The 21456-nt window shown below is 42.1% G+C and overlaps 1 protein-coding gene and 1 non-coding gene across 4 annotated transcripts in view; both read left to right on the forward strand.

The window, feature by feature from the left end:
• The window catches only part of DIP2B (disco interacting protein 2 homolog B), a 255438-nt gene that overhangs the window by 119860 nt on the left and 114122 nt on the right, over positions 1-21456 (forward strand). For all 3 annotated transcript variants that reach the window (XM_008003223.3, XM_008003222.3, XM_008003226.3), the window contains exon 2: positions 6847-6918. In XM_008003223.3, coding sequence (XP_008001414.1) covers positions 6847-6918 — 72 coding nt within the window. The remainder of the gene's footprint in view (positions 1-6846; positions 6919-21456) is intronic.
• On the forward strand, positions 13378-13484 carry LOC119623940 (U6 spliceosomal RNA). Its single transcript, XR_005240041.1, has one exon. It is a non-coding gene; the product is annotated as a U6 spliceosomal RNA (small nuclear RNA).

Raw genomic sequence — 21456 nt, forward strand, 5'->3', positions numbered from 1 at the left:
TGAAGCAGGGTTGCATGGCACATGCTCTTTTATTTCCACTGGGGCAGGAAGTTTATGGCTGCAGCTGTAACCCTTGCTGTCTGTCCATTAAGATTGTTCCCAACAGAAAAAGTTGCACATATGACTTAATGACCCTCCAGAATTTTTCAGATGTTGTGTTTATTTAGCCCCTAATTGCTCAAGGTACTGCACAAGGTCATAAACGAAAGTTACTTAGCATTGCCCCATTTCTCTGGGAGATAGGAATCCTGAACAACTACCAAACATGGTTCTGCCTATACAGAGCCAGTCAGCAGCAGAGTAAAACTAGCAAACGACTAAGTGACTGTATCATGAGGAATTTATATTACCTTTCTGATAAGAGAATGAAAAGCCAGACCCAAACCAAATGTCTGCTCTGTAAAGCATTTCTTTCCCTACTCAGGCCAAGATTGCAATGCTTCCTTCTGGGTTCCAGAAGGTGCCGCATTTGTGTGCATGTCTCCCATGGCGCTTAATTATGGAGTGTTAGTCATGTTTGTTTGCCTCTGCCTCCTCTCTGTGACATAATTGTCTACCCCTACCCCCACTTAGCCAGTAGGGTAGGCTTTTAGTCAATGTTTGTTGATGTTATTTTCTGTAGTCCAGACCCTGTATTTTAAATCACAGTGAACATTTTGCAAGGGAGAGACTCTTCCCCATTTAACAAATGTAGAAACTGAGGCTCTGCTGAGTGCATTAGCTGACACCTGTAATCCCAACACTTTGGGAGGCCAAGGCAGGAGGATTGCTTGAGCCCAGGAGTTTGAGACCAGCCTGGGCAATAGTGAGACCCTTGTCTCTATAAAAAAAAACTTTTTAAAAATTAGCTGGTTGTGATAGGACGCCCATCTGGTCCCAGCCACTCAGGAGGCTGAGGCAGGAGGGTCACTTGAGCCCACAAGTGAGCCATGATTGTGCCACTGCACTCCAGCCTGGGTGACAGAGTGAGAGCCTGTCTTAGAAAAAGAAACAAACAGATTTATCAAGAAATAAAACTTGTCAAGAGTCCTTTTGCCTCAAATGTGGTTCTGTCCAGCTCAGACCCTTAAGCTTCACCACAGCACGCTGTCACCCACCTCCCTGGTGTAAATACACACCTAACTGCTCACTACTTATGCGACTGTTCTCCTTACCACCTTGTGGCTTTTAGGAGGCTTGGGTGGCGGGCAGGCTCACGAACACCTTCTCACAGCCCTCTCTCAATCAACTTGAAGATGATTTGTGGGCCACTTGTGCCAAGCTGTTTTCATGGTGAGGAGAGAAGTTGGAAACATATGTCCTTTATACTCAGTCTCACACATGTGTCTTTCTGTATGTCTGCTGCTGGTTGTTGAAGACTGTGGTAATTCTGATGCAGCCGGACAGTCTCACAGCGTGTGGGTCCCAGACTTGCCATGACCAGTCTCTCGTTGGTTTAGGTCAGTGTCTTCATACAAGGCTCTGTGCCTGCCTCCACTCCTGCCAAGTGCTGCAGGCACCTAGACAAAAGACGTTACTCTAGTGGGAGGGGAAGGCTAATCCTCCCTGTATTTGTTTATTTCTCAAAAAAACTTGAACAACAGGTTTACCTTAGACATACGCCATTTTAATGCAAATTTTATATAGGCATCATTATAATTCTCCTTGTTCTATATGCCAGATGGCAAAAAGTCTGTTCTGAGTAAGAAAGCCTGTGGTGTGACTCAGTGTCTGAACTCCAGAGGTTCCATGCTCTCCCTTGAGGCTGGATAGCCCAGCCAACATTCTTCCCCCTTTCCCCCTCCTCCCAATCAGTTCCCTCCTCACATTCAGTCTGCAGAACCATCCAGCATACCCCGGACAGGATTCCTCACTGCAGCAATTTCCAAACTTGCCTGGCTTTAGGACTCATTGGAAGATGCTTGTTAGAAGTAGAGCTTTCTGGATCTTAATTCAGACTTAGTGCATCAGAGTCTCCATGGGAGGGGTCTGGGAATTTATATTTTTGCAAGTTCCTTGGGAGAATCTTAAAAACTGGACAAGGTTGGAAAACATTGCTGTAGTGCAGCAAAATCTGTGTAAGTACAGGTGGTGAGGATGATTTAAGAGCACGGACTATAGGTGGCAACCACAGAAATGTGAAATAACAGATTCTCACTGAATTCTTTCTGTCTGGTCTTGCCCTCTAGCTAAGGGATGTATCTATATCTGGCTTGGAGTTCTCTAGCTTTTAGTGCCTTGTGATTTATATACTGTTCCTCTCTTCAGGCAGTCCAAGCATTGCTTTTTTTGTTCACCTTTAAGGTCTAGCTGTCAAGTTTTAGTAAACTTCTGGTCCACTAAATTCCATTCCCTGAGCCTTTCAGCTCTTGCTAAAGATCTCTTTTTCTCCCATTTCTAGTTTTCCACCCAAGTACACATGTCTCTTTGATTTATTGTTCTCTCACTGCCTCCATTTTATTAATTCATTCAGTCACTCGTTCAACAAGCGTCTATTGTGCCAGGCTGTGGGCGGGCTACAGCGATGAACAAGACACAATCCCTGCCCTCAAGTGCACAGTCTAGCAGGGAGACATGGGGTGTAAACACATAATTAAAATACCAGTGGTGTGCTAAGTGCTATCACAGACATGTATACAGATTTGTAGGTGCACTAGGAGGAAGTAGTGGAAGGCACCACAGAGGGGTGACTTTTGAACAGGGTCTTGTAGTCAGAAAAGGGGGAGGGCATTTTAAAGTTACTGTTGGCCTAGCGTCGTAGTCCTCACATTCTCACTGCAGCTCAGCTTCTTCCAGGTCTCCTTAACTTCTTTGCTCGTTTGTGGATCTGATGGAGCTAATTGGCTGAACTAGACTCTCTTGATTGACCTCTTTCAAAACCTGAGGTGGTTAGTAGTTGATTAACGTCCAGGATGCCAAATCTAACAGATTGTCCCACGATCATTTACTGACAGTGCCTGACTGAAACTTAAGCACTGAAGAAAGCTTTTTAAAGGCCTTTCACTTTGTCACTTTGCCAGATGTGTTCTGAGCCATCAGAAGTGGCCTTTGTGCCAGGGTAGGGGGTGGAGGTAGGGGATCTTGTGAGTGGGGAATGGAACAGGAGAATGCTCTAGTATTTCTTTTACAATAAAAGACATGGTTTCCTGTTTCTAATGACGGTTTCCTTGATAGGCTTCTGTACCCCTGTTAGCTGTATGTACTGTTTGAAATTCCCCGAAGTCTTGAGTTGGCTAATTTGAAAAGGTTTAATTAATTTTTTTTTAACAAAAATTCAGTTTCTGTATTTCACTAGGGAAACAGATGAAGGACCATTGTGATTAAATTTGTATAGTGTAGTAAGTAGTCATGATTGAAGTTTTAAAATATTTATTGTTTCTTGAAATAATGTTCATTGTAGAAAAATTAGAAATAAGAGCAAAAAGGAAAGAAGGAAAAGAAACTATAAAACCACTTCATAATCTTGCAAGTCATAACTAACCACTGTTAATATTTTGGTGTGTAAACATGCATATTTTTCTAGTGCATACGTAGAAAAAAATTTTACATGTGTGCAAACACATTATTCTTTTTTTTTTTTTTTTTTTGGAGACGGAGTTTCACTCTTGTTGCCTAGGCTGGAGTATAATGGCATGATCTCGGCTCACCGCAGTAACCTCTGCTTCCTGAGTTCAAGCTATTCTTCTGCCTCAGTCTCCCAAGTAGCTGAGACTACAGGCACATGCCACCACTCCCAGCTAATTTTTGTATTTTTAGCAGAGACGGGGTTTCACCATGTTGGCCAGGCTGGTCTTGAACTCCTGACCTCAGGTGATCTGCCTGCCTCGGCCTCCCAAAGTGCTGGGATTACAGGCGTGAGCCACCGCACCCAGCTATTTTTCTTTTCTTTTTTTTTTCCCCCATCCGATGACCTATCAAAAATATTATTCTTAAAATTGAATGTACTGCGTAAACCATCTTGTTAGCAAATATACACCTATGGACCATTCATTCTTAGAAAAATGTGTACTTTTGAGTTTATATAAATCAGGCTTATTTTTTAAAAAATTGAACTCTACTAAAGTATATAAAACAGGCCAGGTGTGGCTCATACCTGTAATTCTAGCACTTTGGGAGGCCAAGGGGAGAGGATTGCTTGAACCTAGGAGTTCAAGACCAGCCCGGACAACAAAGCGAGATTCTGTCTTGAGAAAAAATTTAAAAACTAGCCAGGCATGGTGGCACATGGCTATAGTCCCAGCCACTTGGGAGGCTGAGGTGAAGGTCCCTTGAGTCCAGGAATTTGAGGTTTGCCGTGAGCTATGATCACAACACTACACTCCCTCCGGCCTGGGTGATAGAGGGAGACCCTGCCTCCAAAATATATATATCTACACACACACACACACACACACACACACACCCCGTGAAAATCACCCAAGGATAAACAATTTAGTGTATAGCCTTCCAGATTATTTTCTGTATATATGCAAACACAGCTCTTACTTTTTTTAAACAAAATTTTAATTTTTTACAGAATCATATTGTGTTATACCTAGTAGAAAAATTAGAAATAAGAGCAAAAAGGAAAGAAGGAAAGTTCTGCAGCTTGCCTTTTACATATAATGTATTACATCTCCCGTGGCAATATATTTGGATTACTTGCACATTATTACATAGATTAGGGTTTTTCATTCTCAGCACTATTGGCATTTGGGCTGGATAAATCTTTGTTGTAGGACATTGCAGGATGTTAGCAGCATCCCTCGCCTCTATCCCCTAGATGCCAGTAGCACCTCTTCTACCATGGTGACAAAAATGTTTCCCAACATTGTCACATGTCTCCTGGGGGACAAAACTCTCCTAGTTGAAAGCCACTGATATAGATGGTCTATAATATAAGCCTGTAGAATGCTGCCAGTTTGTTTTTTTACTGTAAACAATAGAGCACAGGATACTTACTGATTTTTGTTCACGTGTGTGAATATTATCATTGAATAAATTCTTAGGAGTACAGCTGCTGAATGAATTTTGATAGAAACTTGCAAATTAAGAGGATTGTATCATTTTATTTTTCAACTGTATCCCAATGATTCCAAATCTCTCTTTCCTGAGTTCTAGATCCATAAAACCAACTGTTGATTAGCTGTCTCTTCTTGTGTGTCCCACAGGCCTGTCCTAAGCTTAACTCTTTTCTTCGACCTCACCAAACACACACCTCAAACAAGAAACCAGCTCCACCCTACTTTCTTTCTTTTTTCCTGAGACAGTCTTGCTCTGTCACCCGGGCTGGAGTGCAGTGGCGCGATTGCGGCTCATTGCAACCTCCACCTCCCAGGTTCAAGCAATTCTTCTGCCTCAGTCTCCTGAGTAGCTGGGATTACAGACATGCACCACCACACCCCGCTAATTTTTTGTATTTTTAGTAGAGACGGGATTTCACTGTGTTGGCCAGGTTGGTCTTGAACTCCTGACCTTGTCTGATCCACCCGCCTCGACCTACTGAAGTGCTGGGATTACAGGCATGAGCCACTGCACCCAGCTCCTACTTTCAACCAGTCAGCAAATCCTGTGGTCTTCCTCTTAATTCATTCACTTCGTTCATCCCTTCTACCACTATCTTTAATTCAAGTTACTACTTACTCTTACCCAGATCTCTGTGGTAGCACTGGAGCAACATCTACTCCTTCTGGTTTTTAGTCTTGGTTCCTGACAACGCATTCTCCTAGCAAGGGTGAACTTGCTGCAGTGCAGTGTTCTGCTCTAGCCCTTTTCAGTGATCCCTGCTTCCTCTCCACCATCCACTGCAGCATTGGAGGCTGAGGCCAACAGCACCTGACATTTATCACCCTTGATTGCAAATTTGTATCCATCAAACATGCTTTTTTCCCCTCATAAGTGAATATTAAAATTTTGAATGCTTAAAGTACTTTTTATGCCACAATTTGACTTTTTTTCCTGTTTTATATATTAGGTTCTATGTAAGGCTTCACGGTAAATAAAGTTATCTCTTATTTTAAAACGTTCTTTTTCAGAAAGCAGTGCTCTGTCATGTCACCTCCCCACATATCTTTCATCCCTCAGCTTTAAATCACTCATTCTCCCTTAACTTCCTCTTGTTTCTCTGCATTTCGTGTTCCTTTTAACCCTGCTCTCTACTCATCCATCTATTCCCGTTTCCTTAGTATCAAGTCCATTTCTTGCCACTTCAACTACAGATTTTCTCCTGTATTTATCAGTTTCTCCTTATTGCATTTGTTGGTATATGCACTAATTTGTGTGTGCATCATACATACTTTTAAATTTAACCTTGTGGAAAAGAGAGCCACATGAATAAATAAGACAAAGCATTAAACTAAGGGGAGAGGGTGTGAGAATTCTAGTCCCAGGTTCCAGCACAGGTGTTAGGGTACAGAAAGGCCTTTTAATTATACCATCCAGAGCCTGAACTTTGTCTTCTCTTACTTTTATGTGGTTCTGTATAGCAATGTAAGTGAATACCTCAGAAACCAGTTGTACTCATTTGATACAGTGAAACTGCAGAGAGAAATTATTGTCTGCCTTGCTGCATTCCATTTTGGGATATCTTAAATACCAAGGAAGCTGGGGATGCCTGGGAACTTGGGGATCTCTGTCATGGTATACAGCATATTGCTATGCAAGATTGGTTTTGGGACAAGCTCTACAGTATTCTACAGGAAGTCAGCTCCAAGCCTGTGGGAAATCATACATAGCAAAATCCTTGGCAAACAACCATACATCTCCCCACCCCAACCCCCTGCCTCTATATGGGGTAGTTCTATAACTCTGTAATTAATTTTATTTTTACGGTGGAAAACCACAGAGTAAGAATAATGCATAACCTATTTCTGTTTCTTGCTATTTTAGGGGACATCACCCAGAAGGGCTATGAAAAGAAAAGGTCCAAACTCCTATCTCCTTACAGCCCGCAGACACAAGGTAGGCAATAAAAAATGGTTTCAACTTTTTCAGTATTTTTACACCAAAAAGATGCTGTCTTACAAGACCTCTATCATTTTTTTGTTCCTGTTTTTCCCTCCCTTCCTCACCAGGGGAGAGGAAAAAAACGGAAGGAAAGAAAGGAGGAAATGAATCTTAATTGAGCATCTGCTGTGTGCTAGGCGCTTTTAAAAATACCTAAGGTCATCAAATAATTTACACAGAACTTGGGTGGTAGTATGTGAAAGACTATGCATAACTGAGATGATTCCGTGGCAGAAAATTCCAAGCCATGGAAACACCACATTGTATTTATGATGGTGCACAAACTGTGATGAAGAAGAGCAAGAGGGAGGAAGGAAGGACAGATCCAGTATTGAATGGCAATACTTGAGGATTAGGGGGCACAACCCTAAATGAACTTATAGATTAATTCAAAGCCAGACCCACTGCTTCTATAGAGAGACTAGCACATTATTTATATATCAGAAAGTCCTGAGTTAATTTCATGCTTAATTCCAAAGGGGTTGCTATAACCTTTGCCTCTAAGCAAGGCTGTCTCTAAACAATCGTCATATTTTTTTGGCCGGGTGCTGTGGCTCAACGCCTGTAATCCCAGCACTTTGGGAGGCCGAGGCGGGAGGATCATGAAGTCAGGAGATCAAGACCACGGTGAAACCTTGTCTCTACTAAAAATACAAAAAATTAGCCTGGCGCGGTGGCAGGTACAAGTCCCAGCTACTTGGGAGGCTCAGGCAGGAGAATGGAGCGAACCCGGGAGGCAGAGCTTGCAGTAAGCTATAGATTGCGCCACTGCGCTCCAACCTGGGCGACAGAGTGAGACTCTGTCTCAAAAAAAAAAAAAAATCGTCATATATTTAAAGTTACTCAGATTGCGGGATTTCCTTTGATAGCCTATTTCTCCTTTAATCACTTTTACTATAGAGTGTTTTGTGCTTATTTCTAATTTTCTCCCCGCTTCAACCAGAGTGTGTTTCTGCAAGCCTGTTCTTTGTGGAACGAATGGCTTTTTTTTTTTTTTTTTTTTGCTGAATTATAAATACCATGAGGACTTTGTATCTCCCGCAGTTCTCATAGTAAGCTTTGCACAGGGTTTATGGTCTGTAATATTTGTTGAATGAACAGTGGAATAAATAAATAAATAATGGTGATATACCCATATATTGTCACTGATGTGCTTGTTTCATTTCCTGTATTGTTCTTGGAAATACCTTCATAGAGAAACTAGTAGGTCAATACACTGACAGCTAATTTAAGATATCTCAATGAATAGGTGTATGTAGAAATGAATTGAGAGAGAAGAGATGGAAGTTGGGCCAGCGACAGCGAATGAAAAGCCAGCTTTTGCTGAGCAAGGCATGACCTAGGGGTTGGGGAGGTTAGCCTGAGTTGCTGCTTATTGTGGATCTGGCCCATGCCTCTGAAGGCCCAGAGATTTACTTGAGTCACTTGGTGTAAAAGCAATGGCTCAGCAAGAGGTATAACTGTATAAAGGACCACAATTTGTTATCCATAGTCAGGCTACGCAGAAACCAAATCATGTTTAAAAATCAATTTATGAATTTACTATGAGAAATTTTTATTTTAGACAGAGTCTTGCTCTGTCACCCAGGCTGAAGTGCAGTGGTGCGATCATGGTTCACTAGAGCCTCAATCTGTCGGGTTCAAGTGATCCTCCTGCCTCAGCCTCCTGAGTAGCTGGAACTACAGGTGTGTGTAGAGTTGGGGTCTCACTTTATTGCCCAGGCTGGTCTTGAACTCCTGAGCTCAAGCAGTATACTGCCACCTCAGCCTCCCAGAGTATTGGGGTTATAGATGTGAGCCATCACGCGTGGCCTACTATGAGAAATCTGTATGGTCAGCACATACTTGCCCCATGAGCAAGCCTATAAGGGGAACCAAATCATTTGCTTAGTGAGCATGGATTTGATGAATCAGTTGTTTAATTGCAGTAGGCCAAGGGAGTGTGGCATATCCCTCCCCCAGTAGGGATGGCCTTGCAGGTGACCTCACAGGGGAAATAGAAGGCATACGATGACAACTCCTTCACTTCCTGATGCCACACTCCCACATCTGTGCCCTTCCATGATTACTTCCTTCCTTCTGGTTAAAAAGATTATCTGTCCCTCCGGGCCAAGGACAGTCCTTCTACCTATGCTTTGGATCCCAACCCCTCCTCCTTTTCCACAAACCTTATACTATCCAATGGCACCAAAGATAGGGCAGTGAGAGCAGTCTACCTGGGTGCAGTCAGTAAGGCACACAGTGTCTGTAGAGAACTTAAAAAGCAGTGATGGGCCGGGCGTGGAGGCTCACGCCTGTAATTCCAGCACTTTGGTAGGCCAAGGTGGGTGGATCACCTGAGGTCAAGAGTTCAAGACCAGCCTGGCCAACATGGTGAAACCCCATCTCTACTAAAAATATAAGAATTAGCCAGGTGTGGTGCCGCACACCTGTAATCTCAGCTACTCGGGATGCTGAGGCAGGAGAATCGCTTGAACACAGGAGGCAGAGGTTGCAGTGAAGCAAGATCGTGTCACTGCACTCCAGCCTGGGCCACAGAACAAGACTCCATCTCAATAAATAAATAAATAAATAGCAATGATGAAAACGACAAACAATTGATCTACGTTTTACTAAAAAGTATCACTGTGTGCAGCAATTCTAAACACTGTAATAAAGACCTCTCCTGCTGAGGCAGACAGCTGCATTGTCCCCTTAGTATGCCATTGCTGTCAGGTCCTCATCTCTCTCGTACAGTCATTCTCTCTCTCTCATACAGTCACTCTCTCTCAGCCATATTCGTCCCTCAGCAGTTCATCATGCTTGTTACTGTCTATTTAAAAAAAAAAAAATCCTCCATGTACTTGTCAGCCACTTCCATTTTCACCCTCTTTGTTGCCCCTTTCTAATCAAACTGCTCAGAACTGTCTATATTTACACTATTTTCTCAAATGCTCACTTCTCAGCCCGTTTTAGTTCCTTCTGGAGCTACTGCCATCTAATCTCAGTAGTATTCAGCACCCTGTCTCTCAAAACTCTTATTTTAAATCTCTCTTTTTTTTCTTTCATTCTTGTTTTTGTTTTGAGACAAGGTCTGGCTGTGTTGCCCAGGCTGGAGTGCAGTGGTGTGATCTGGGTTGATTGCAACCTCTGCCTCCCAGGCTCAAGCGATCCTCCCGCCTCACCCTCCCAAGTAGCTGGGACTACAGGCGTGAGCTCCCACACCCAGCCAATTTTTGTTTTTTTTTGTAGAGACAGGGTTTTGCCATGTTGTCCAGGCTGGTATTGAACTACTGAGCTTAAGCAATCCATCCATCTTCGCCTCCCACAATGCTGAGATTACAGGCATAAGCCACCATGCCCTGTCTACTCTTCTTATTTTCTTACCCTTCACTTCCTGCTGCTCCTAGTCTTTCTTACAGGCTCATTTTTGTCTGTTAAATGTTAGATTTCTCAAGTTGAGGACCAAGACCTCTTGCCTTCTCACTCTGTATCAGTGGTTCTCAAATTGCAGCAAGCCCTCAGAATCACTGGAGGGCTTGTTAATACACAGACTGCAGGGCCCCATTTTCAGGGTTTCTGATTCATCTGGTCCAGGGTGAGGCCTGAGAATTAGCATTTTTGTTAATTTCCCAGGTAATGTTGAGCTTGGTGGTCCAGGGAACCACAATTTGAGAACCAGTGCTGTATCTCTCTAAATTATTTCAGCCACACCTGTGACTTTAATTATCATTCGAATTCAGATAACTCCTAAATATGTATCTTCAACCCAGATCTCTTCCGAGCCCCTGATCCATAGATCCAACTGTATACTTAACATCTCCACTTATATACCTTAAAGGCATCACCATTTCAACATATCCAAAATTTAAATTTATGACTTCTCCACCCTACATCTACCACCATTACTAACCCCTCCCTGCACACATTCCCCAGAAAACCAACTACAACCTGCTCCTGTGCTTCTAGTTTTCCCTTCTGAGTGAATACAACTCACATTCATAAGCCCAGCAAGTTACAGGCTTAAAAGTCATCCTTAATGTCCCTATCTTCCTTCCCTTCTTTGGTTACCAAGTCCTATCAGTTTTCTGTTTCTTCTTGAGCCAGTTTTGGTAAACTCAATTTTTTTTTTTTTTTTGAGATGGAGTCTCGCTTTGTCACCCAGGCTGGAGTGCAGTGGCGCGGTCTCGGCTCACTGCAACCTCTGCCTCCTGGGTTCAAGTGATTCTCCTGCCTCAGCCTCCCAAGTAGCTGAGATTACAGGCAACTGCCACCACACGGCTAATTTTTGTATTTTTAGTAGGGTTTCACCATGTTGGCCAGGATGGTCTCAATCTCTTGACCTCATGATCCACCCGCCTCGGCCTCCCAAAGAGCTGGGATTACAGGCATGAGCCACCGCGCCTGGCCCTAGTTCAAGTGATTCTTGTGCCTCACCTTCCCCAGTAGCTGGGATTACAGGTGTTGCCACCACACTCAGCTAATTTTTGTATTTTTAGTAGAGACGGGGTTTCACCATGTTGCCCAGGTTGGTCTCGAACTCCTGACCTCAGGTGATTTGCCCGCCTCAGCCTCCCAAATTGCTGGAATTACAAGCATGAGCCGCTATGCCTGGCTCAATTTGCTTCTTAAAGCACATTTTTTTAGTAGCCAAATACTTTAGTGAGGGTCTCTCAGTGGTAAATTCTTTAATTTTGTGTTTTTCACTTTATTTGACCTTTTTGTTCATTAACAATGTCCTTCCCAAAAAGAGGTGGGTTGTAGGGTTGGGTAATTTATGTTATATAGATTCCATGTCAAAATAAGAGATGACCCTTTGGCGTATTTACCCAATATATCTTTGTAAATGTTGAAGGAAGTCATTTAATTTGACTTTTTTCCCCCCTAAATAGAGAGAAGGTCTCACTGTGTTGCCCGGGCTGGTCTTGAACTCCTGAGCTCAAGTGATCCTCCCGCCTCCACCTTCCAAAAGTGCTAGGATTATAGGTGTGAGCTACCACATCTCCCTAGTTTGACTTTTTAAATGGCATTGGAATGCAAATTTAAACTTTATTAAAGTTTAGTAGAGTCCGGCTGGGTGCAGTGGCTCATGCCTGTAATCCTGGCACTTTGGGAGGCCGAGGCGGGTGGATCACCTGAGGTCAGGAGTTCAAGACCAGCCTGACCAACATGGAGAAACCCCATCTCTATTAAAAATACAAAATTAGCCAGGCATGGTGGCGCATGCCTGTAATCCCAACTACTTGGGAGGCTGAAGCATGAGAATCGTTTGAATCTGGGAGGCAGAGATTGCAGTGAGCCGAGATTGTGCCACTGCATGCCAGCCAGGGTGACAGAGCGAGACTCTGTCTCAAAAAAAAAAAAAGTAACATTCTCACTACTATCTTTTTATGTATTTATTATTATTATTTTTGAGATGGAGTCTTGCTCTGTTGCCCAGGCTGGAGTGCAGTGGTGTGATCTCGGCTCACTGCAACCTCCACCTCCCAGGATCACGTGATTCTCCTGCTTCAGCCTCCTGAGTAGCCAGGATTACAGGCATGTGCTACCACACCCAGCTAATTTTTGTATTTTCAGTAGAGACAAGGTTTCACCATGTTGGCCAGGCTGGTCTCGAACTCCTGACCTCAAGTAATCTGCCTCCCTTGGCCTCCCAAAGTGCTGAGATTACAGGCGTGAGCCACTGCACCTGGCCTAATCACTAGTGTCTTTTTAAATAAAAAGTTAATACTGCAACATTTTATTACTGAGATTATTATGTGCACATGCTCTTTACCTAAAAATTTAGTGAGTGGTTTTTTTTCTTTAAAAAAAAAAAAAAGTAAGACCAGGCGCGGTGGCTCACACCTGTAATCACAGCACTTTGGGAGGCCGAGGCGGGTGGATCACGAAGTCAAGAGATCAAGACCATCCTGGCCAACATGGTGAAACCCCGTCTCTACTAAAAATACAAAAAGTAGCTGGGCGTGGTAGCAGGCACCTGTAGTCCCGGCTGCTCAGGAGGCTGAGGCAGGAGAATGGCATGAACTTGGGAGGCAGAGCTTGCAGTAATCCGAGATCGTACCACTGCACTCCAGCCTGGGTGACAGAGTGAGACTCCGTCTAGGAAAAAAAAAAAAGAGGAATTAGAGACGGGGTCTTGCTATGTTGCCCAGGCTGGTCTCAAACTCCTGGGCTCAAGCGATCCTCCTGCCTCAGCCTCCTCAAGTTCTGGGATTACAGGTGTGAGCCACCTCTCCCTGCCTTGTGAATGATTTTTTTGTGTGTGTGGAATTGATTTGTAGTTATATTGTGTTGCATATTTATGTATATTTTATATTTCTTTTCTCAAATGTTACATAAATCTTTAAAATAGGACTTCAGAAAAAATTAACAGTGTAACAGGAAATATGGAAGATAACGCAAGTTTTAACAAAATATTTAAATAGTAATGGAGCGCTCGCTTTGGCAGTACATATACTAAAACTAGAACAATATAGAGAAGATTAGTATGGCCCCTGTGCAATGATGACATGCAAATTCATGAAGCGTTTCATCTTTTTAGAACATTAGGCCCAAGTAATATGTCATTGTGTAAGGAAAAATAACATGCAAAAAATAAAGTAAACCGAAAAAAGAAGTGGTAGAAGATCACTTGAGACCAGCCTGGGCAACATAGTGAGACCTCATCTCTACAAAAAAATCAAAAAATTTGCCAGGTGTGGTGGTGCATACCTGGGATCCCAGCTACTCAGGAGGCTGAGGCGGGAGGTTTGCTTGAGCCTGGGAGGTTGAGGTTGCAGTCAGCCATGATTGTGCCACTGCATGCCAGCCTGGGTTGACAGAGCAAGACCCTGTCTCCAAAAATAAGAAAAGCTAACTTAATTCAGTAGTTTCATAGGGATTAGGTTCTAAAGTCACTGTATGGCAAACATCTGCTTCAAAATTACCCTAAAAATCACTTAAACCTCCCAGCATTGGAACTGACAGTTGTTTCTTTAGTTAAACAAGAGCCACGCCTTATCTGGTATTTAAGGGCCATACTGTCTTTTAACAATAGATTAAAGATGAAAAATTCAGGGCCTCAAAATGCTCCCACTTTGAGAGACATGGAAGAAATGAAGATACGGCAGATTCACACCTCCCATCTCCTGCTCATTCTGAGCTGTCTGCTCTTTGAAAGGAATGGCCCACAGAACATCTTTCAGTAGTTGGAAGCTCCTGTGGCCAAGTATAAAGCTTCCCACACGCCTCAATTAGCAGACTTCCAGGGAGAAGCGGCCAGGAAATTAACTCTCTCTTTTGGCATGGCCCAAAGAATTGAAGTTTCAAACCACACGCATTCTAACTTCTCTGTAAATTAGTCACTCTTGGCCACTCTTCGAGTTGCAGGAAAATGGAAGATTTTGTGGAGAAAGGCAATTTCCCTCTGCTGATCCTGTGGTCTAATCTTTAAGACACTTTGGATACAAGTAACTGATAATTCCAGCTAGCTTTAATAGAAAAAGAGTTCATTCCAAAGTTACAGGGGTTACTGACAAAATCTAAGGACAGTACATATTTACTGAGTGCCTGCTGTGTTCCAAATACTGTTTCGATACCAAGGAGACAGCATGGGACAAGACACTGCCCAGAACCTACCTGGTTTGCTCCGTCACTCTACTTAGGGGTTTGTTCAATTAGGGAAGTCATGTAGAGGCCCTACCTTGACCAGCCCTATAAATAGTCCCCACTTCCATTATCTGAGTTGCATTTTAAAAGAGCTGTCTTTGGCCATCCCACAGATTATGGTCTGTTTGTGTGTCTTATTTGCCTGCTGGAGGAACATTATTTTTTATTGTTTTTATTCTTCATGTCCCCAGTTTCTATCGTTAGTGCCTAATATATAGTGTCCTATAAATGTTTGCAGAACTAAAAGAGCATTTAGATTTTCTGGCATTTTCTTGAGTAAACATCTATGAAGATAAAAGTGTTAGGTAATACAAGAAGCAGGGCACTCTACAGATTGTAGAGTGGTCTGTTCTTGTAGATTGATCATGGCAACTTGTCTCCACCCTCAATAGGCCTTTTAATTTAGACCTACTAAAACCTCAAGAGGCTGTGCAGTGTATATCAATTCTCAAATGATATTCTAGCATTTCTTTAATTTTTAAATGAAGTTGGTGCATCTATTTTAAATAGTACTACAAGATTTATAACAACAGAAATGAGCAGAAAGAAAAGGAGAGGCAGGGTACTGCTCATTCTGTTTTGTCTTAATGTATTTGAGATTATTTGTGACCTTTGTGTATTTGATTTTCTTCCTTCATCCTGTAACTTGCTTCTGTCTTTCACTTCATTTTTGAAATGAATCATGTTGATCTCCTGCTTCAGAATAAGATCTTACCTTTCATGTTTTCTTTGTTGGCCTATATGTTTCTGTATTGTTTTCCCCCCCAGACTCCTGCCTACTTATTTTTTAGGGATAAATCATAAGTTTATGAAGATAGTTACTAATATTTGTTGATGTTCTTTAGCTTGTCTTGATAAGAAGTTCTCGTGACCCAAAGGTTTTTCCCAACATGGATTCCTTTTGTGATTGCTGCTTATTGTGCTGAGTGGCAGTCCCCGGTGTTGCAGTTCCTATAAGTACACTGCACTTGGCAGCTGCTCCATGCCCCTTTCATTACAGTTCTTCTAGGTTCAGTCCTGCCTTTGAAGTTGTTCAAGGGTGCAGGTGTGACCAAGTTAAAATGAAACAAAGGAAAACCCTGTGTTTTATTCTCTCTACCAAGCCTCTAATAATGTCTCCTGGAATAGTCTGTAACCCTATTTTCCTTAATGTTGTTGTGGAAGTATATGAAGATAGAGGCACACATTTTTGCATACAACTTATATGAATTGGAGATACACAAATAAGCAGGATTTTTAGGTAAACTTTAAATGGCTATCTCAACATTTTTGTGTTTCTTTTCCCCAGCCAACTACTATTATTGGTGGAGGTGAGGAGACAGATAGGATCTTAATTATTTATTTTAATTAAAATACTAAATGCTTGCAGTATGAAAGACCAAGGACCGGTTACTACAGGAGATACAAGATGATTAAGACCAGCCTCTGACCTCAAGTTATTTACACTATAGCAGGAGAGATGACAGTGACACAAATGAGGACCACAAAAGAGAGTAGAATAAGTACTGTAAGAGAGCTCTAAACAAAGTACTGTGGAAATTCAAAGGGACGTGAACTTAAAGCCAGTTATTGAAATCAGGAACAGCATTTTGGAATGACACAGAACATTTCCAACTCAGTAAGCAATGTGCCTCTGTGTGTGTATGTATGCATAGGGTTTGAGGAGTGGAATCTATTTTGTTTTATCTATCTCATTTTGATTTAAAAGTTCCTTCCCAAATGAGGCTCATAGCATAATGGAAAGAACATAATATCTTTTTTCCAGTCCCCGTTCTGCTTTCATTTGTTTGGTTTGGATGGTATTAGAATCCCTATGAACTGGAGCACACATTGCAATTATATTTGCCCCCATATATCTCATCAGAAGGAAGTCCAGTATTTTCCTCTTGGGGCTTCTTTTTCCTCCCAAATTGTCTGAGAACCCTCAGGGATTATGTAGGCAGTGCAAAAGGAGAGGTGGTAGATCCAACTTTCACACCCAAAGGGGAAAGATCCCCACAGTCTGCTGTTTGCTTTCCATCATCTCACAGGGTGCTGCTGAAAACTGGTCCTCACTGTGTGACCAGCCAGTAATGCTGAGCCTGTTCTCTGCATCAGCTACTCTGATGATCTCTACTTGGACTCGTGGAGCAGAGCTCCTAGTGTTGGCTCTTTTAGCCTCATGCACTACCATTTTCCTGATGTCAGGTAGCCAAGGAAGTTCTGGGTCAGGATCTGTTCAGACACCTACCGCTTAACAGACCCGGAACTCCCAACCCACATTCCTTACAGAGTCTACACCTGGAAAACAGGCAGGTGGCCCCTTTTCCAGATTCCAGACACCAGCACTCTCATTCCTCTCTTGCCTTCTCTAGGCGGAGAGGTTAACCACCTACCCTTCAAAGGAAGACTGTCCTCAATTACTCACAGGTGCTCTAGCCTCTCAATCAAGGTACATTTACCATCCTTCTTGGATGGTGTGGGAGTGAGGGCCCTATAATGATTCAAGGTGATTATTGACTCACTCTCACTGTGGAAAAATCTGTGACGGGCATCCTGCTTCGTTAATAGTATCTGTCACATGGTGCTGTTGTGAAGACATAATGAGATGGTAATAAGCAAGAGCCATGGAAGTATTATTGATATTCTGTCATTCCCTGTAAATCTCTTCAAAGGCTGCCCACTCGGCTTAGGGCAAGTGACCTGATGCCACTTTTCTAGTCCAGTCTCATTTTGTAACACTCTACCCTTTTGCTGTATCTTTAGCCCCACTGGTCTTAGACTTTAAGGCTTTTCTCCTTCAGTGGGCTTCTACAAACACCATGCTTTTGAATGAAGTGGCTTTCCCTTCTCTCTGCCTAGTTAAGTTTTGCATCACTGTCTCCTTTTAACAGACATTCATCTTCACTGAAATTCTAATACAAGTTAAATCCCCATTATGTGGGTTAAGAGACCCTTGTTCTTTTCCTTCTTAGCACGTATCACAAGGTCAAAGGTATGCACATGGTGACCACTTGTTTAATGTGTTTCTTCTCTGGACACTAGCACCAAGGCATGTGTCCAGGCATGTCTGCTCTGTTCAACTCCCGGAAGTTGAACTATTAGGTTCCTTGTTCTCAGAGCCCATCCTGTTTCACTGTGTTACTCTTGCAGGTGAGAATATCTGTTAAATCATAAGCAGAGTTAAAAGATAACATGTGGAGGCTGGTGGCTTCCTTCCATCTTCCTGAGTGGAAATGTTGTGTAGTTTTGTGCTACTAGATACCATTTTTTTCAGATTATCATCCTTACCATATTCAAACAATGGAAACATACTAGACTCTGATGTATTTTTCTGCCAAGGAACAATAAATTATATACATGTTGGTCATTGAGAAGGAAGGCTTTGTGTTTTTGAACCTAAAATGTGTACTTTTTATTGTTACTAAACCTTTTAACATTATCACTATTTAAACATAATGGTGACCCCTAGTGGATGTTCTGCATAACAGACTGAAAGATCAGAAACCCCCCACCTGAAGCTCTTGCTTTGTAATAATCATCAGCAAGTTGTCTTTTTCTTTGGATCTCTATTTTATTTTATGCTAGAATTTAGATATCATGAAGAAGACTTAATTTGTGAGTCTGGCAGCTTCCGTTCCAGCACATATTTGTATTTGTCTTTGGTTTTATGCATAATTCATTCTATAAGCAGAACAATGAAATTGTAAAGAAATAGAGAGTACCTCAATCCAAATACGTTAGGGATTTTTTTTTGTCCCACCTGACCCTTATAATTGTATATAAATAGTTTTTACATACAGTTATAATTATATTGTGTACATAATATTTTGTGTTCTTTTATCACTTGGCATTACTTTATTTGGAATGAAGTATCTGCATAGTCTACATATCTTTCATTTTTAATGGCATATAGCATCTCATTATGTTGATACATGTAGTTAAGTTTCATCTTTGCTTTTAGCTTTTCCTTACCATGGCAGTTAAACTGTGTATATCTTATTCAAAACACAGTAATCTGTATTTCAGCACTCCAGGTAATTTCTGAGATCTAGTTGGAGTGTGAAACTGTGGTCAGGGAATGATTTACCTTGAGGCAGCATCTTGCCTGCCCAGCTGATATTACATATGCTGTTAAATAATGCCCTGCTGTCCTCCCATGCCCCCACACTCCTTCCCTCCTCTTTTTGATGAGGCCTGAGATACAGGTTGAGTAGCCCTTATCTGAAATGCTTGGGACTAGAAGTGTTTCAGATTTCAGATTTTTAAAAAAATTTTTGGAATATTTACCTTATGTACCAGTTGAACATCTGAAATCTGAAAATTGGAAATTAGAAATGTTTCAAGGAACGTTTCCTGTGAGCATTAGACAGGAGCTCAAAAAGTTTTGGATTTGGGTGTTTGGGGTGTTCAACCCGTATGTTGTTTTTGTTTTCTGCTTCCATTCATGATAAATCATTGCCCTTGCAAGTGAGCCAAGATGGGAATAAATCTCCACTTTTTTTTTTTTTTTTTTTTTTTTTTGAGACAGAGTCTTGCTCTGTCACCCAGGCTAGAGTGCAGTGGCACAATCTCGGCTCACTGCAACCTCTGCCTCTGGGTTCAAGTGATTCTCCTGCCTCAGCCTCCCCAAGTAGCTGAGACTACAGGTGCATGCCACCACGCCCGCTAATTTTTGTATTTTTAGTAGAGACAGGGTTTTGCCATATTGGCCAGGCTGGTCTTGAACTCCTGACTTCGGGTGATCTGCCCACTTCAGCCTTCTGGCCGAATTGCTGGGATTACAGGTGTGAGCCACCGCGCCTGACCTAGTCAACACAATTTTAAAAATCTAACCAGGACGTACATTTCTCCCTCTTACTCCCAAATATGCATGGATTTGTCAGTTGCTTTCAGGGAAAGGAAAAGGAAGTCATTGATTTTTAGAAAGTTGGAAAAGCTGGCCAGGAGTGGTGGCTCACGCGTGTAATCCCAACACTTTGGGAGGCTGAGCGAGGCGGGCAAATTACTGGAGGTTGGGAGTTCAAGACCAGCCTGGCCAACATGGTGAGACCCCCGTCTCTACTAAAAATACGAAAAGAAATTAGTTGGGCATGGTGGTGGGCACCTATAATCCCAGCTACTCGGGAGGCTGAGGCAGGAGAATCGCTTGAGCCCAGGAGGTGAAGGTTACAGTAAGCAGAGGTTGTGCCACTGCACTCTAGCCTGGGTGTCAGAGCAAGACTTTGTCTCAAAAAATAAATAAATAAATAAAAATAGGAAGTTGGAAAAGCCTACTCAGTGTCATAATTTAGGAAGCTGACAAGTAAATATTGTTTTAACTGATTTTGGGTAGGGATCTGTTGTACATGGTTATGACCTTATAATTAAGAAAATCTGATACAATTTAAATTTTATTCTTTATAGTTAGCTATTTTCTTTATGTCCTGTGGTGAATATCAATTTTACATTCAGAAAAAGAGCTTTTCTAAATTACAGAAAACTTGTAAAACCTGTGGAAAAATATGTAAATTATCAAAACTCTCATCACCCAGGATAATTTCTGTTAATATTTTACTGCATTTGCTTTCAGCATTTTCTTTTTTTCTTGAGGCAGGGTCTTGCTCTGTTCCCCACGCTGGAGGGCAATGGTGTGATCACGGTTCACTGCAACCTCGACCTCCAGGACTCGAGTGATCCTCCTGTCTTAGCCTCCAGGAAGCTGGGACCACAGATGTGCACTACCATGCCCAGCTAATTTTTTTTTTAAGAGACAGGGTCTTGCTATGTTGCCCAGGCTGCTCATTTTCTGCCTCCATTCATGATAAATCATTGCCCTTGCAAGTGAGCCAAGGTGGGAATAAATCTCCACAAAATTTTTTTTTTTTGAGACAGTCTTTCTTACTTTTGATTGGTAAAACTAGAAAATGTAACAAGGTATGGAAAATGTTAAGAATTTGGTATAGCTATTCTGTGAAATAGATTCTGAAGAGAATTTAGGTTGATTAAAACTTCAGTTATAATCCCAGACATTGTAAAATCTGTTTCTGAAACATTTTCTGCTCAGTTAATATATTTTCTAATGAAAAGCTCGGTTAAGAGGAACCATCAAAAACAGCATTTCCAGATCCTTAAAAGCACATTAGTGGAGAAGACCCTAAAATATACTCTTCCGTGTGTGTGTGTGTGCGTGTGTGTGTATGAACCATTTAAAGAAATAATGGTTTTGTGGGCCAGGAATTTGGGCAGGGCTAATTTCAGTGATTATTTTGCTCTATGTGGTTGCCAGCTGGGGTCATTCAGTGGTTGTCTTCCCCCTCACGTAGTAGATGGGCTGCTCTGGACAGTCTAAGATGGCTCATTCAAATGTTTGCTGCCTTGACAGGGCAGGTGGAGGGCTGGGCTCAGCCAGGACTATTGACTAGAGCCCCAACACATGACCTTTCCAGCATGCTACCTGCTTTTTTTTTTTCTTTTTAAGTGATAAAACATTGTCATTGTGAATCTCAGTTCCTGTAATACTTTGATGCCATCAGTGTTTACTGGGGTGTGTGGCACTGTTGCTTGTACTCCCCAGACCACTGCTTTGAGTCTTTTTTTTCCCCCCTTAATCTTTTGGCTTTATAGGCTGATTCTGAGCTGGGGTCTGGAGCAGTACATTTGCTGTGTAGATGACATCTTAATATATTGGGCACTTAATTTGCTGTGCAGAAGCTGTCTTGCTGGGCATAACCAGGTGCTATTTCAGAAACTTAAAATAAGCCTTAAAGAAGGAAATCCTGCAATATGTGACAACCTGGAGGACATTATGCTGAGGGAAATAAAGCAGTCACAGAAGAACAAATACTGCATGATTCCACTTATATGGGATATCTAAGAGAGTCAAGCTTATAAAAGCAGAGAGTA

Source organism: Chlorocebus sabaeus, chromosome 11 (genome assembly GCF_047675955.1).
Source record: "Chlorocebus sabaeus isolate Y175 chromosome 11, mChlSab1.0.hap1, whole genome shotgun sequence".
Lineage (NCBI taxonomy): Eukaryota > Metazoa > Chordata > Mammalia > Primates > Cercopithecidae > Chlorocebus > Chlorocebus sabaeus.